This window comes from Molossus molossus, unplaced genomic scaffold (genome assembly GCF_014108415.1).
Source record: "Molossus molossus isolate mMolMol1 unplaced genomic scaffold, mMolMol1.p scaffold_m16_p_17, whole genome shotgun sequence".
Taxonomy (NCBI): Eukaryota; Metazoa; Chordata; class Mammalia; order Chiroptera; family Molossidae; genus Molossus; species Molossus molossus.
Genome location: NW_023425352.1, coordinates 50,349,650 through 50,362,828, shown reverse-complemented (window position 1 = coordinate 50,362,828; position 13,179 = coordinate 50,349,650). Strand labels below are relative to the sequence as shown.

The following is a 13,179-nucleotide window of genomic DNA, read 5'->3' as shown; positions in this document are numbered from 1 at the left end:
CAAAAAAAGAAAATTTGTGAAGCTGTCACTGTAACTACACCAGGCATGAGAACCCTGAACTTTTTGCAAAATACCTTTTTCTCATATTGAAAATGCAGCTTTTATGAGGGTGCAGGGTTGCTTAAGAAAGGCATACCTAATATGGTTCGAGAAAAAGTGAAGTCATATGACAATTTAAAGCAAATGGAAGGTAAAGGATCTAAAGCTAGAGAATTTAATGCCAGCAATGAATGATTTGATGTTTTTAGAAATAGGTTTGGCTTTAAAATATTAAGGTAACAGAAGCAGCAGCTTCTGTCGACCAAGAGGCAACAGACAAGTTCCCAGATGCCATTAAGCAAACCACTGTGGAAAAAAGATATCTGCCTGAACAGGTTTTTAATGCAGATGAAAGTGCCCTATTCTGGGGGGGGGGGGGGGTCACAAAGGACATTTAATATTAAGGAAGAGAAGCAAGCACCATGATTTAAGGTAGAAAGGGATAGCCTAACTCTACTATTTTGTGCAAATGCAGTCAGATTTATGATCAGGATTGCCCTCATCTATAAAGCCGCTAACCTTGATCCTTGAAAGGAAAAGATAAAAACCAGCCAGTATTTCGGTTGTACAAGAAAGCCTGGACAACAAGAATCCTTTTTCTCGATTGGCTCCACTGATGCTTTGTCCCTGAAGTCAGAAAGTAACTTGCATTTTAAAGTGCCTGTGATACTGAACAATGCCCCTGGCCACCCAGACCCCATGAATTCAACACCAAAGGCTTCTAAGTGATCTACTTGCTCCCAAACACACCTCTAATTTATATTACACATGATACTCTATGGAAAGGACTGTCACCCCCGACAGAAAGTCTAGAAGGATTACACCATTGAAGATGCCATCACTGTTATAGAAAAAGCCATCAAGCCCAAAACAATCAATTCCTGCTAGGAAAACTGTGTCCAGATGGTATGTATGACATCGCAGGATTTATGACAGAGCCAATCAAAGAAATCATAAGAGACTGTGGATACTGCCAAAAAAGGGGGTGGGGGGAGGATTTAAAGAATCTTGGAGAAATTCAAGAGCTAATAGACACCACACCAGAAGACAACATGATGAAGATGAGTGCATCCGAACCAGTGCCAGATAAGGAAGATGTAGAAGCAGTGCCAGAAAACATATTGGCATTTGTCAATCTGGCAGAAGCGTTCTGATTATTCAAGACTGCTTTTGACTTATTTTAGGACAAGAACCCTTCTACGATACAGACACAGTAAAGCAAATGGGGAAGGACTGGTACTGTATAAAAACATTTTTAGAAATGAAAAAACAGAAAAGTCAGTCAGAAATTAAGTGTATTTCTGTAAAATTAGAGTGGGCCTGCCTCTCCTGCTACCTCTTCTGTCACCTGAGACAGCAAGACCACCTCCACCCTCCCTCTTCTGTCACCTGAGACAGCAAGACCACCTCCACCCTCCTCAGCCTACTCAGTATGAAGACTTTTATGATGATCCACTTCCACTTAATGAATGGTAATCATCATCATGCTGTACAGCTAATGAACTTATCTGTTGTGTCCATTGTCCATGTGAGTGTCTTCTTGTGAAAATCTAATTAACTATGGCAAAGCTGTATGAGACATTCTTATCTTCACCTAAGTACTCAACATGTAAGCATATCATGTGCAAGACCTGTATTAAAATGGATACCTATACTTATAGGCATAAAGTACATGGTATTTAGTGTAAAGTTAATAACATTTTCCTTTTCTTACTGTTTCATAGAATCACATTACTATACAATATGCCTCTATTTCTCATAATTGGAGAAACTAGGTATCACTTTATCATCACAATTGAGTGGTTTTTAAAAAATGTAACAATGTTTCCACACTATATTATGACTACGATTGTAACACTATATGCTATGAAAATTTTGTAACGATTCATTCATTAATGTATAGGTTAGGCTAAAAGAATCATATTGATTAGACTGGGCTACCATAAAGCAATCAATATTGTTGCTTCATTATCAATGAATGAATCATACCTGTAAATAAATGTGAATTTCTTTTTTTACAGTATCTTTTCATTTTTGTTGTCTAATGTAATACATACAGTGTTTTGTATCATAAAAGACAATACTGATATAGGTACTGATAGATGATTGGTAAACTCATGGTACTGATAATGTATTTATAGTATTGTACTATGTTTATCTCTTCCTTATGATCTTAGTATTTTCATTTTTCGATCTTTAAGAATACAGTATATAATACACATAACAAAATACATATTAATCAGCTATTTATGTTATTGGTAAGACTGGGTCAAGCAGGCTATTAGCAGTTAAGTTTTTGTGGAGTCAGAAGTTATACACTAATTTTTTTACTGCATGGGGGATCAGAGCACGACTTCTGTGTTGTTCAAGGGTCACCTGTATTTAATTTGATAATGTACATTCCTCTAACTCTTCATAGCCTCTGTATGTATTCTTCTGATCCACATGATAAAATTGTTACCTTATTATAAAATCTGCTACATGATCAAATACACATTTTAAAATTGAGATATAATTGAGATGTAATATTATACTAGATTCAGGTGTACAACATATTCAAATATTTGTATATAGTGAAATTATCACAGTAAGTCTAGCGATCATGTCACCATAGTTACATTTTTCTTTTGATGAGAACTTTTAAGATCTATTTTCTTAGCAAATTTCAAATATGCAAGATAGTATTAACTCAGTCACCATGTTGTACATTACATCCCCTTAACTTATTTTATGTCGGGAAGTTTGTACCTTTTGACCCCTGCCTCTGGCAACTATCGAGCTGTTCTCTCTATCTCCGAGTTCAGCTTTATTTATTTATTTTTAGATTCCACATATAAGTGAGATCATGTAGTGTTTGTCTTTCTCTGTCTGACTCATTTCACTTAACATAATGATTTCAAAGTCCACCTTTTGTTTTTAAATAACCATTGTAATAACTAATATTTTTGCCCTGGACAGTGTGGTTGGAGTGTTGTCCCATATACCGAAAGGCTGCAGGTTTGATTCCTGGTCAGGGCACATACCTAGGTTTCAATCTCTCGTCAGGGAATGTATGGAAGGCAGCCAATCAATGTTCTCTCTCAGATGGATGTCTCGCTACCCAACCCCCCCCCCCCCAACAATCAACAGGCATATATATCCTCAGGTGAGGATTTTAAAAAAAGTCCTGGCCAATTTGGCTCAGCAGTTAGAGCGCTGGCCTGCGAACCAGAGAGTCCCGAGTTCGGTTCCCACTAAGGGCACGTACCTTGGTTGCAGTTTGTCCCCAGCCCTGTTGGGGTTGTGTGGGTGGCGACCAGTCGATGTGTCTCTCTCATATCGATGTTTCTCTCTCTCTCTTCCCCCCTCTCTCCCTTCCCCTCTATCTGAAGATAAATGCAAAAAATGTCCTCAAGTGAGGATAAAAAAAGTTTTTTTCGCTTTCTAAGGAACAATTTTCACCCTATTAAGAACGCATGCCTGCCCTGGTTTGGCTCAGCAGCTAGAGCATCGGCCTGCAGACCAAAGAGTCGTAGGTTCGATTCTGGTCAAGGGCACGTACCCTGGTTGCGGTTCGTCCCTGGCCCCGGTCGTGTGGGAGGCAACCAATCGATGTCTCTCTCATGTCGATGTTTCTCTCCATACCCCTTTCCATTCTATCTAAAGATGAATGAAAAAAAAATACCTTCAGGTGAGGATTAAAACAAAAAAAATGCATGTCTGAGGTATTTCAAGCGTCTTATTAGAAACAAATCCCTATTATCATGACCACAGACTTATTCCCAAACTTAATACTGTGAGTTAAAAAAATATTTTTAATCCTCACCTGAGAATCTTTTCATTGATTTTTATAGAGGAAAAAGGGGGAAGAGAGAGAGAAACATCTATCAGTTGCCTCCTGTACATGCCCCAATCGCGGCTGGGGATTGAACCAGCAACCTAGACCTGTGCCCTGACCAGGAATGTAACCCGAGACCTTTTGGTGTACAGGACACACTCCTACCAACTGAGACACACTGGCCAGGGCCTGTGAGTTTAAATTTCACCTTAGCCTTATTTCTACACCTTCCCAAGATTGCAGAGCCCCCCACTCCCTCCAAAGAGCAGCCTTTTCAACTCCAGCCAGTGGAGGAGGTTGGAGGGGCATGAGGTAGGGAAGGGTCACTTTAGTGGTCTTTTAGCTCAAGCAGTGGAGTTTCCAGCTTGGAACCATCTTGCTTGTGTCTAAATACCACCTCTCCCCCTTACTATCTGTGTGACACTGGGCAGTTGTTGGAGCTCTCTGTGCTTCGAAAAGTTTCTCTATCTGTAAAGTACAGAGTACCAGTGACTGTCTGACAGTGTTGCTATGAGGATTTAATGAGATGATACCCACAAAGAATGTAGGATAGAATCTAGTACATGTAGGTGCTCAACACCATTATTAATCAAATTGGACTAATAAAAGGATCATTCATACAGGTTTTAGAATATCTACTTTAATTAAAATATGAACTCTATATTTCCTGTCTATAAATGGATCCTTATGAGGTAGTAGAAAGCAGTTTCCTCTAACTGTTGTAAACATTTGCTGTTATCACCTTCTCTATGCTGCGGTCTCCGTAAATAAACGGTGCTAAACAAGTGAAGGTTAGCACAGCTCCTAATCCATCTATCGAAAACTCAAATTTAGTGGACTCCAAATTGAAATGAATTTCTCACAAATTAAAAGTAGTCCTGAGTGGAAAACGTCCCCCCAAAATAATGTCCAGAATGATGGCAGTGGTTTAATGAAGGTCCAATTCTTTTTTTTTTTTTTTGCATTTATCTTCAGATAGAGCAGGAAGAAGAGAGGGGGGAAGAGAGAGAGAGAAACATTGATGTGAGAGAGACACATCAACTGGTTGCCACCCACACAACCCCAATCAGGGCCAGGGCCAAAATGCAACTGAGGTACATGCCCTTAGCGGAAACCGAACCCAGCACTCTCTGGTCTGCAGACTGACACTCTAACCACTGAGCCAAACTGGCCAGGGCCAATTATTTCATTTTATAACATGAGTCACATGTCCAGTTTTACCAAAATATTACATTGTGGAAGAAGTTCCCTTTTGCATGGAAAATTTTATTTTAAAATTTTTCATGGTGTAAATTATTTTGGTTTTCACTAGTATTTTTTAAAAATCCTTTATAGCCCTGGCCAGTTTGGCTCAGCGGTTAGAGCGTCGGCCTGCGGTCTGGAGAGACCCGGGTTCGGTTCCCGCTAAGGGCACATACTTCGGTTGCAGTTTGTCCCCGGCCCTGGTTGGTCGTGCGGGTGGCAGCCACTCGATGTGTCCCTTCACGTCGATGTTTCTCTCTCTCTATCCCTTCCTCTCTCTCCCTCCCACTCTATCTGTACAAAAAATGGAAAAATGTCCTCGGGTGAGGATTAAAAAAAAAAAAAAAAAAAAAAATCCTTTATAACATGAAATATTTTCTGTCACCATGCTATATTTACTGTAGTAGAGCTATTAACCCATGTACTTTCCTCTGCACTCTTGTTTTCCATCAACAAAAGTGTGTGTTGCCCGGCCGGTATGGCTCAGTGGTTGAACATCAACCCATGCACCAAGAGGTCACCGGTTCAATTCCTGGTCAGGGCACATGCCCAGGTTGTGGGCCAAATCCCCAGTATGGGGCATGCAGGAGGCGGCCAATCAATGTTCTCTCTCAAAAATCAATAGAGAAAAAAAGGTTTTTGTTTTTGTTTTTTTTTTTAATTTTTTCAAAATCCTTACCCGAGAATATTTTTCCATTGATTTTCAGATGGAGTGGAAAGGAGGAAGGGGTGGGGGTAGAAACAGAGAGACAGAGAGAGAGAGAGAAACATTGATGTGAGAGAGACAAACTGATTGGTTGCCTCCCCCATGACCCCAACCAGGGCGGGGATCAAACTGCAACCGAGGTACATGCCCTTGACCATAACTGAACCCAAGACTCTTTGGTATACGGGCGATGCTCTAACCACTGAGCAAACTGGCCAGGGCAAAAAAAAATGTTTAAAAAACAAAACAAAAGTGTGTGCCACCAACACCAGTACAACATTAGCTTTGCTCAGTTCTATAGGGAGAGAAATCAACTCGCCCCCAAGCAACACAAAGCACAGCACTGATGTAAGTCATCAGTGGATTAAACTATTCCCTTCAGATGAACATTCATTTCAGTACATAAAGTGTGTTTTTTTGTTTTTTTGTGTTTTTGTTTTCATCCTCACCCGAGGACATTTTTGCATTTATCTTCAGATAGAGCGGGAGGGAGGGAGAGACACATTGACTGGATGCCACCCACACGACCCCAACTGGGGCTGGGGACAAATTGCAACCAAGGTACGTGCCCTTAGTAGGAACCAAACCTGGAACTCTCTGGTCCGCGGGCTGACGCTCTAACTGCTGAGGCAACCAGCAAGGGCCATAAAGTGGTTTTTATCCTAAAGAGTAAAACTTTCTACCTGAATTCTCTTATAAGGAAACAGTGTACAGTCGATTTTCATTGTTCATTTAATTATGTTCTATAATATTGCTATGAACATTGAATTAGCAAATGCTGAAACATTGCTCCTACGAGAAATACAGGGTTAGGTTGTTATGAGCTTCTGGCCACAACATTTTTGTCAACTGATCAATAAATCACCTTATTATATGTGTTTATTTAAAGACACCTTATTTAATATGCATTAACAATGACTCATTAACATTGAATTCATAGCCAACAGCACTATAAACTCATGCTGAAATGAAGCGTGTGTCACACTGTATTTTCTCTAAGACACATCACAGCCCTCATGTGCTTAGGAACTCTAGACAACACTTCAGCACTACACTTGGGGACCATTATAAATAATGAAATCACCAATAAAGAGCACAAAAAGGTCACACTAAATGGACCACAAAAAGCACTGTTGTTTTATAGTATGAGCTGAAACGAGAAGGCAGAACATCGCCTTGTTCAGCTTCAGCTGGGGAATGTGCACCTTGGGTGATTCAAATTCTTTCCTATTCTGCACATCTACAAATGACCACAAAAGTGCCTTGAGTACTGATTTGGGGGTTATAAATAAATTGTAGCAAGTAGGTGAATTCCCAAATATGAAATCCATGAGGATTGTCTGTACTTTGGAACCTGCAATTAGGTATGAAGTCCCTGATCTTTCCTTTTATGAAATGGCCGAAGGATCTGGGTTCTTGAGTTCCTTTAGGTTTGAAAGCAAAAGTTACTGGATTGATACCTTGCTAAATGTCCTCAGGGACCTGTGTAAGCATGTTACAGATTTTATAATAATGGAAAGTATTTTTTAAATTGAGGTATTATTGACATATAACATTATATGTTTCAGATGTACAACGTGATTCAATATTTGCCTATTGCGAAATTATAACCAAAATAAGTCTCGTTAACATCTGTCACCACAGTGTCACAAATTTTTTTGTGTGATGAAGACTTTTAAGACTTACTCTCTTAGCAACTGTCAAATGCAATACAGTTTCCATTACAACCTTAGAACTTATTTTATGAATGGAAGTTTGTATCTTCCTCTAAAAAAGATTTCCTTCTAAATAATATTCCATGATACATACACACACACACACACACACACACACACACACACACACACACATCCCGCATTTTCATTATCCCTTCATCCCCCAATGAATACTTAGGTGGTTTCCATTAGGCTATTGTTTTTTTGCATGTTTAAAAAATTTTTTTTTCCCCCTTTATTGATTTTTAAAGAGAGAGGAACTAAGAAGGAGAGACAGAAACATTGTTGAGAGAGAACATCAAGTGGTCACCTCCTGCATGCCCCCCCACTGGCGATCAGGTGCATAACCTGGGCATGTGTCGACCGGGAATCAAACCGGCAACCTCTTGGTGCATGGGTCGACGTTCAACCACTGAGCCACACTGGCTAGACTCCATTAGGCTATTATAAATAATGCTGCTGTGAACACGATATGCAGATATCTTTTCGGGTTTGTGTTTTCCTTTCCTTTAGATACATACTCAGAAGTGGAATTGCTGGTTCATAAGGTAGCTTTATTTTTATTTTACGAGGAACCTCCATACTGTTTTCCACAGTTGCTGTACCAATTTACATTCCCATCAAAAATGCACAAGGGTTCCCCTTTTTTTTTTTTTTTTAATCCTCACCTGAGGACATTTTTTGATAGTTTGTTCAGATAGAGTGGGAGGAAGAGAGAGAGAGAGAAACATCGGTGTGAAAGGGACACATCGAGTGGTTGCTACCCACATGACCCAACCAAGGCCGGGGACAAACTGCAACCAAGGTACGTGCCCTTAGCGGGAACCGAACCCGGGTCTCTCCAGACCGCAGGCCAATGCTCTGGCCAGGGCAAGGGTTCCCTTTTTTCCACATCCTCACCAACATTTACTTCTTGACTTTTTTGATACTAGCAAATCTAAGTATGAGGTGATATATCATTGTGGTCTTGATTTGCTCAAGTAACCCTTATTTTACTTGTATATGCAGGAAAAAAAAACAAAAAAACATAGTATATATAGGGTTTAATACTATCCACAGTTTCAGGCATGCACTAGGAGTCTTGGAACATATCCCCTGCAGGTAAGGGTGGACTACTGTAATCTGGATCTTAGCATACAAAAACATCAAAACACCAACTGATGAGAATTCTATAAAATGACTGGCCTGTATTTTTCAAAAACATCTACCTAATGAAAGAGAAAGAAGTTGAGCAACATTCCAGATTTAAAAAGACTTAAGGGGTATGACAATTAAATGAAATATGCAATTTGAGCTGGATATTCTGGTACTAGATAAGAATTGCTGTAAAGGACACTATGAGGACAATTAATAAAATAGAAACATGCATTATAGATAAAAGAATTATATAATTTCCTTTCCCTATGATTACATAAGAAAAATTAAAAAAAAAATAAAATAAAAAAATGTTATTTATTTATCCTCACCCGAGGACATTTTTTCCCATTTTTTGCACAGATAAAGTGGGAGGGAGAGAGAGGAAGAGAGAGAGAGAAACATCGACGTGAAAGGGACACATCGAGTGGCTGCCACCCGCACGACCAACCAGGGCCGGGGACAAACTGCAACCGAGGTACATGCCCTTAGCGGGAACCGAACCCAGGTCTCTCCGGACCGCAGGCCGATGCTCTAACCACTGAGCCAAACCGGCCAGGGCAAGAAAACATTCTTATTCTTAGGCAATATATACTGAAGTATTAAGGGGTAAAGGAGCCTAATGTATGCAATCTTCTCTAAATAGTTCAGAAAGAAAAATGAAATGTGACTGTAAATGAGGCAAATATGAAAAATCAGTGAATTTAGACGGTCATATGGTAGGTAGTTTTTTGTTTTGTTCTTGAATTCTCTAAAGTTTAAAAATAAAGTTTTTAAAAAGCCATATAATAAAACATGCACACATAAACTTACTGTCTTCTGTGGTTGGGTTCTTTCCAGTTTGACCAAAAATGACATTAGCAGCTGATAAACAGTGCCTGGCCTCCATAAAGCATAGCTGTTAAGGAAATAATCAAGAGTAAATGCAGCTGTCCCACAGCCTTATTTGCAATTGGTAACTGCATAAAGTCTTTTGATATGGGAAAGGCTATTAAAATCGGGTAAAAACCCGAGACCTTGTATAGTTGCCGAACATTAAGAAGGTATATAAGACATTATAGTATTATCAGGTTAGTAAGTGACCCCAAAGAGGTACAATGCCCCCAAACTCTTAATAATCCAAACTGGCTGGAAGAAAGCTGCTGACTGAGTTGGCTCTCCTCAGGTAATCAGTAAGTATACAATAGGTATCATTATCGACTCAAAGTGCCTCAGATAGTCTTTACGGTCCATCCAAACAGCCAAAGTTCCATGAATGATATCTTCTTGGACTATTTACATTCTGTCAGAGGACTTAAACATTTAATTTTTTTAGGCTTAGAGATCCCTTTTACATTCTACCATTCAAAGGCAAAAATAATAAATTTTGATAGGAAGAGATTTTCTTCTAAAACCTTTAGAATTTATAATGAGGCTTCCCACCAAGTTTTGAAGTCAAGGAATTTCCAAAGATAAACTTTATAAAACTGCTTTACCAATAACACTTGAAAACTTCATAATTCAAATCTTGGCATAGTAAACTTCTCTAACACTTGGAGACGATCTCTCTGTTAATGTACACACATTGCATTTACCATATAAGTCACATGAGCCCCCAGCAGAAGTACAAAGTTAAAGTCCAACTCTTAGTTTGGAACCCACCCTCATTAAATATAATGTTTACTTCATGTTAGATATATCTGATCTTGTTAAGAAGATTTTTAATGATTAACTATGACTTTAAAATCTCAGCATTAAATGTAGCCCTCCTTTATGGCAAATTCAGAAGTCATCTTGAGACTATTTGGGGATCGTGTGTAATATTAGTGCAGCAACATATACAGATTAAAGTGTTGGTGTTAAACCTCAAAAAAGCCAAAAGTTACAGTCTACATAAACAGCTTTAATTGTCCCTCCACAATCCCTTACCTATAATTATCACTTCAGCTTTCCCCAGATTGGTTCCCTGTGGGCAACCACTACTAGAACAGTGAGTGCCTGCCTTGTGCCCTCTAGGTGGCTGGTAAATGTGGGACTTTAGCACCTGCCAGGTGGGAACTCACCAAGTAGCAAAACCTCATCACTGGAAACAGATAAGGGTGATATAAATGACAACTGCTTTTTAAAAAATGTAGTTCAAATCTCTCTTCTTGAAATACAACTTAACTAGCTGTAGCAAAAACTTATAAAACATCTTGGTAAAAAATAAAAGCACAGCCCGGCCAGTGTGGCTCAGTGAGTGAGCATTGACCCATGCAACAAGAGGCCGCTGGTTTGATTCTTGGTCAGGGCACATGCCCAGGTTGTGGGCCCAGGCCCCAGTGTGGAGAATGCAGGAGACGGCCAATCGATGTTCTTTCTCTCTCTCCAAAAACCAATAAAGAAATACAAGCACAGGGCAGGAGAGGTACCCATGAACATTACTGCATGCTCCACATAAGCAATGTTTAACAACTTTAAATTTTAAATTAATATCTAGATATCCAAGTATTATCAATATCAATGCTGTTGTTTGTTTTGTTTTCTTATTTTACTTACCCGAGGACATTTTTGCATTTATCCTCAGATAGAGTGTGGCGGGGGGGAGAAGTATCGATGTGAGAGAAACACATCGAGTGGTCGCCACCCACAAGACCCCAACCGGGGCCAGGTACAAACTGCAACCAAGGTACATGCCCTTAGCAGAAACCCAACCTGGGACTCTGGTCTGAGGGCTGACGCTCCAACCGCTGAGCCAAACTGGCCAGGGCTCAATATCAATGTTGTTTTAAGTGTTAATTAAAAATCGCAGTGACTATGTCATTTTAAAGGCCACTAAACAGCCCGGCTGGTGTGGCTCAGTGGTTGAGCATCGACCCATGTACCAAGAGGTCACCAGTTCAATTCCCAGTCAGGGCACATGCCCAGGTGTGGGCCCAACCTCCAGTGGGGGGCGTGCAGGAGGCAGCCAGTCAATGTTCTCTCTCATCAATGTTTCTCTCTCTCTCTCACTCTCCCTTCCTCTCTCTCTAAAATCAATAAAGGAAAAAGCTGCTAAACAAAAATAAGGGGCCCCAAGAAGCGATAAAAATGGTGCCACAAGCAGAAGCACAAGATAACACCTTTGGATGATGGCTACAATGAAATGGATGCATGATTTCGATTTAACTGAATGCTCTGATATATGCAGTAGCATTCCTTACATGCTTGATCTTAGACCAAAGTCCTAGAAGCGATGCTGCAGTCACCACGGCCCTTTCTCTCGTTAATAGCTATTCTGAATGAATTCTGTGAGACAATAGTTTAAACATAGGATGCATTTACAGAACCAGCACTAACAAAAATCTTAGAAAGGATAAAGACCCAGAAAGGATACAACAGCAGGCACCAGAGGAGTCTAGAAAGGAACTCTGACAAACAAAACATTACCAAAACTTCAGAGAGAAATTGTGAATCAGAAATACTAATAAAAATAATTTCTACTGGAGATATCTGAGTGAGGATTAACAAAAAATATAGCTGGGAAAGTTGACTTAAAAGTGTTTTAGCATTAAAAACTTAAGAACTAGAGGAACAAATAATTAAGAGTATACTAACATGATTTTGAATAATTCTGATAAACTAAAAAGCTCAAATTTGACCCTGTGTAATACTCCAGAGAAGTATATCATAAAGACCTGAAACTCTTATTATAAAGAATTAATTCTAAAGAATAACTGAAATGCATCACATGCTTTTATCAAAGCCCACATTTAACAGTCAACTTCCTCAGACAAACTCTCATAGCTACCAGATTACCATTGCCTAAAGATAAAGTTATATCTACAACATGAAATCTTCAACTTAAGGTAACACTCACTAAAATAAATTGAGATAGCACACTTACATAAAGAAAAAACAAAACTGGTCTTAGGTAACATTTAATTTTAGGGGCCAGAAACATGTAAGAAAATAATAAAACTCCGCATTTTAAGATTCAATAGATTAATGCAACAAAAGCTCAAAATTTTAGTACATTGGCAAATTGGGCTGCATTTTTTTGTCTAGTTTACATCATAAAATATAAGCTACCTATTTTTTTCCCCAAGGTTAATTTATGATAAGTTCTTATTGTTGCTGAGACAATGATAGTAAGGGCTACTGGTTGGCTATTTTATATGCCATTTTCTGGTCAAAACCATCACAAAGGCCCATGCCATTCTAGTTGGATGTCATATGCTTAAAAAAAATTTTTTTTTTTCATTATTGATTTTAGAGAGAGAGGAAGGAAGAAGTAAGGAGAGACAGAAACATTGATGAGGGAGAACATCAACTGGCCACCTCCTACATGCCTCCCACTGGGGATCGGGCCCACAACCTGGGCATGTGCCCTGACTGGGAATCGAACCAGCGACCTCCTGGTGCACAGGTCAATGCTTAACCACTGAACCACACTGGCTGGGCTAAAAAATTTTTTTTAATTGTTGACTCTATATTATGGATGTCCCTAAGCTACCTATTTTTGTAATTCTTTTTTTTAAATTTTTTTTCTTAATGATTTTAGAGAGAGAGGAAGGGAGAAGGAGAGA

The 13,179-nt window shown here is 39.3% G+C and overlaps 1 protein-coding gene across 1 annotated transcript in view; it reads right to left on the bottom strand.

Annotated features, from left to right (window-relative positions):
• The window catches only part of LOC118632596 (kinesin family binding protein), a 35,407-nt gene that overhangs the window by 8,560 nt on the left and 13,668 nt on the right, over positions 1–13,179 (bottom strand). Inside the window, exon 5 of the mRNA XM_036265834.1 lies at positions 9,467–9,551. Within this exon, the coding sequence (XP_036121727.1) occupies positions 9,467–9,551 (85 nt within the window). The remainder of the gene's footprint in view (positions 1–9,466; positions 9,552–13,179) is intronic.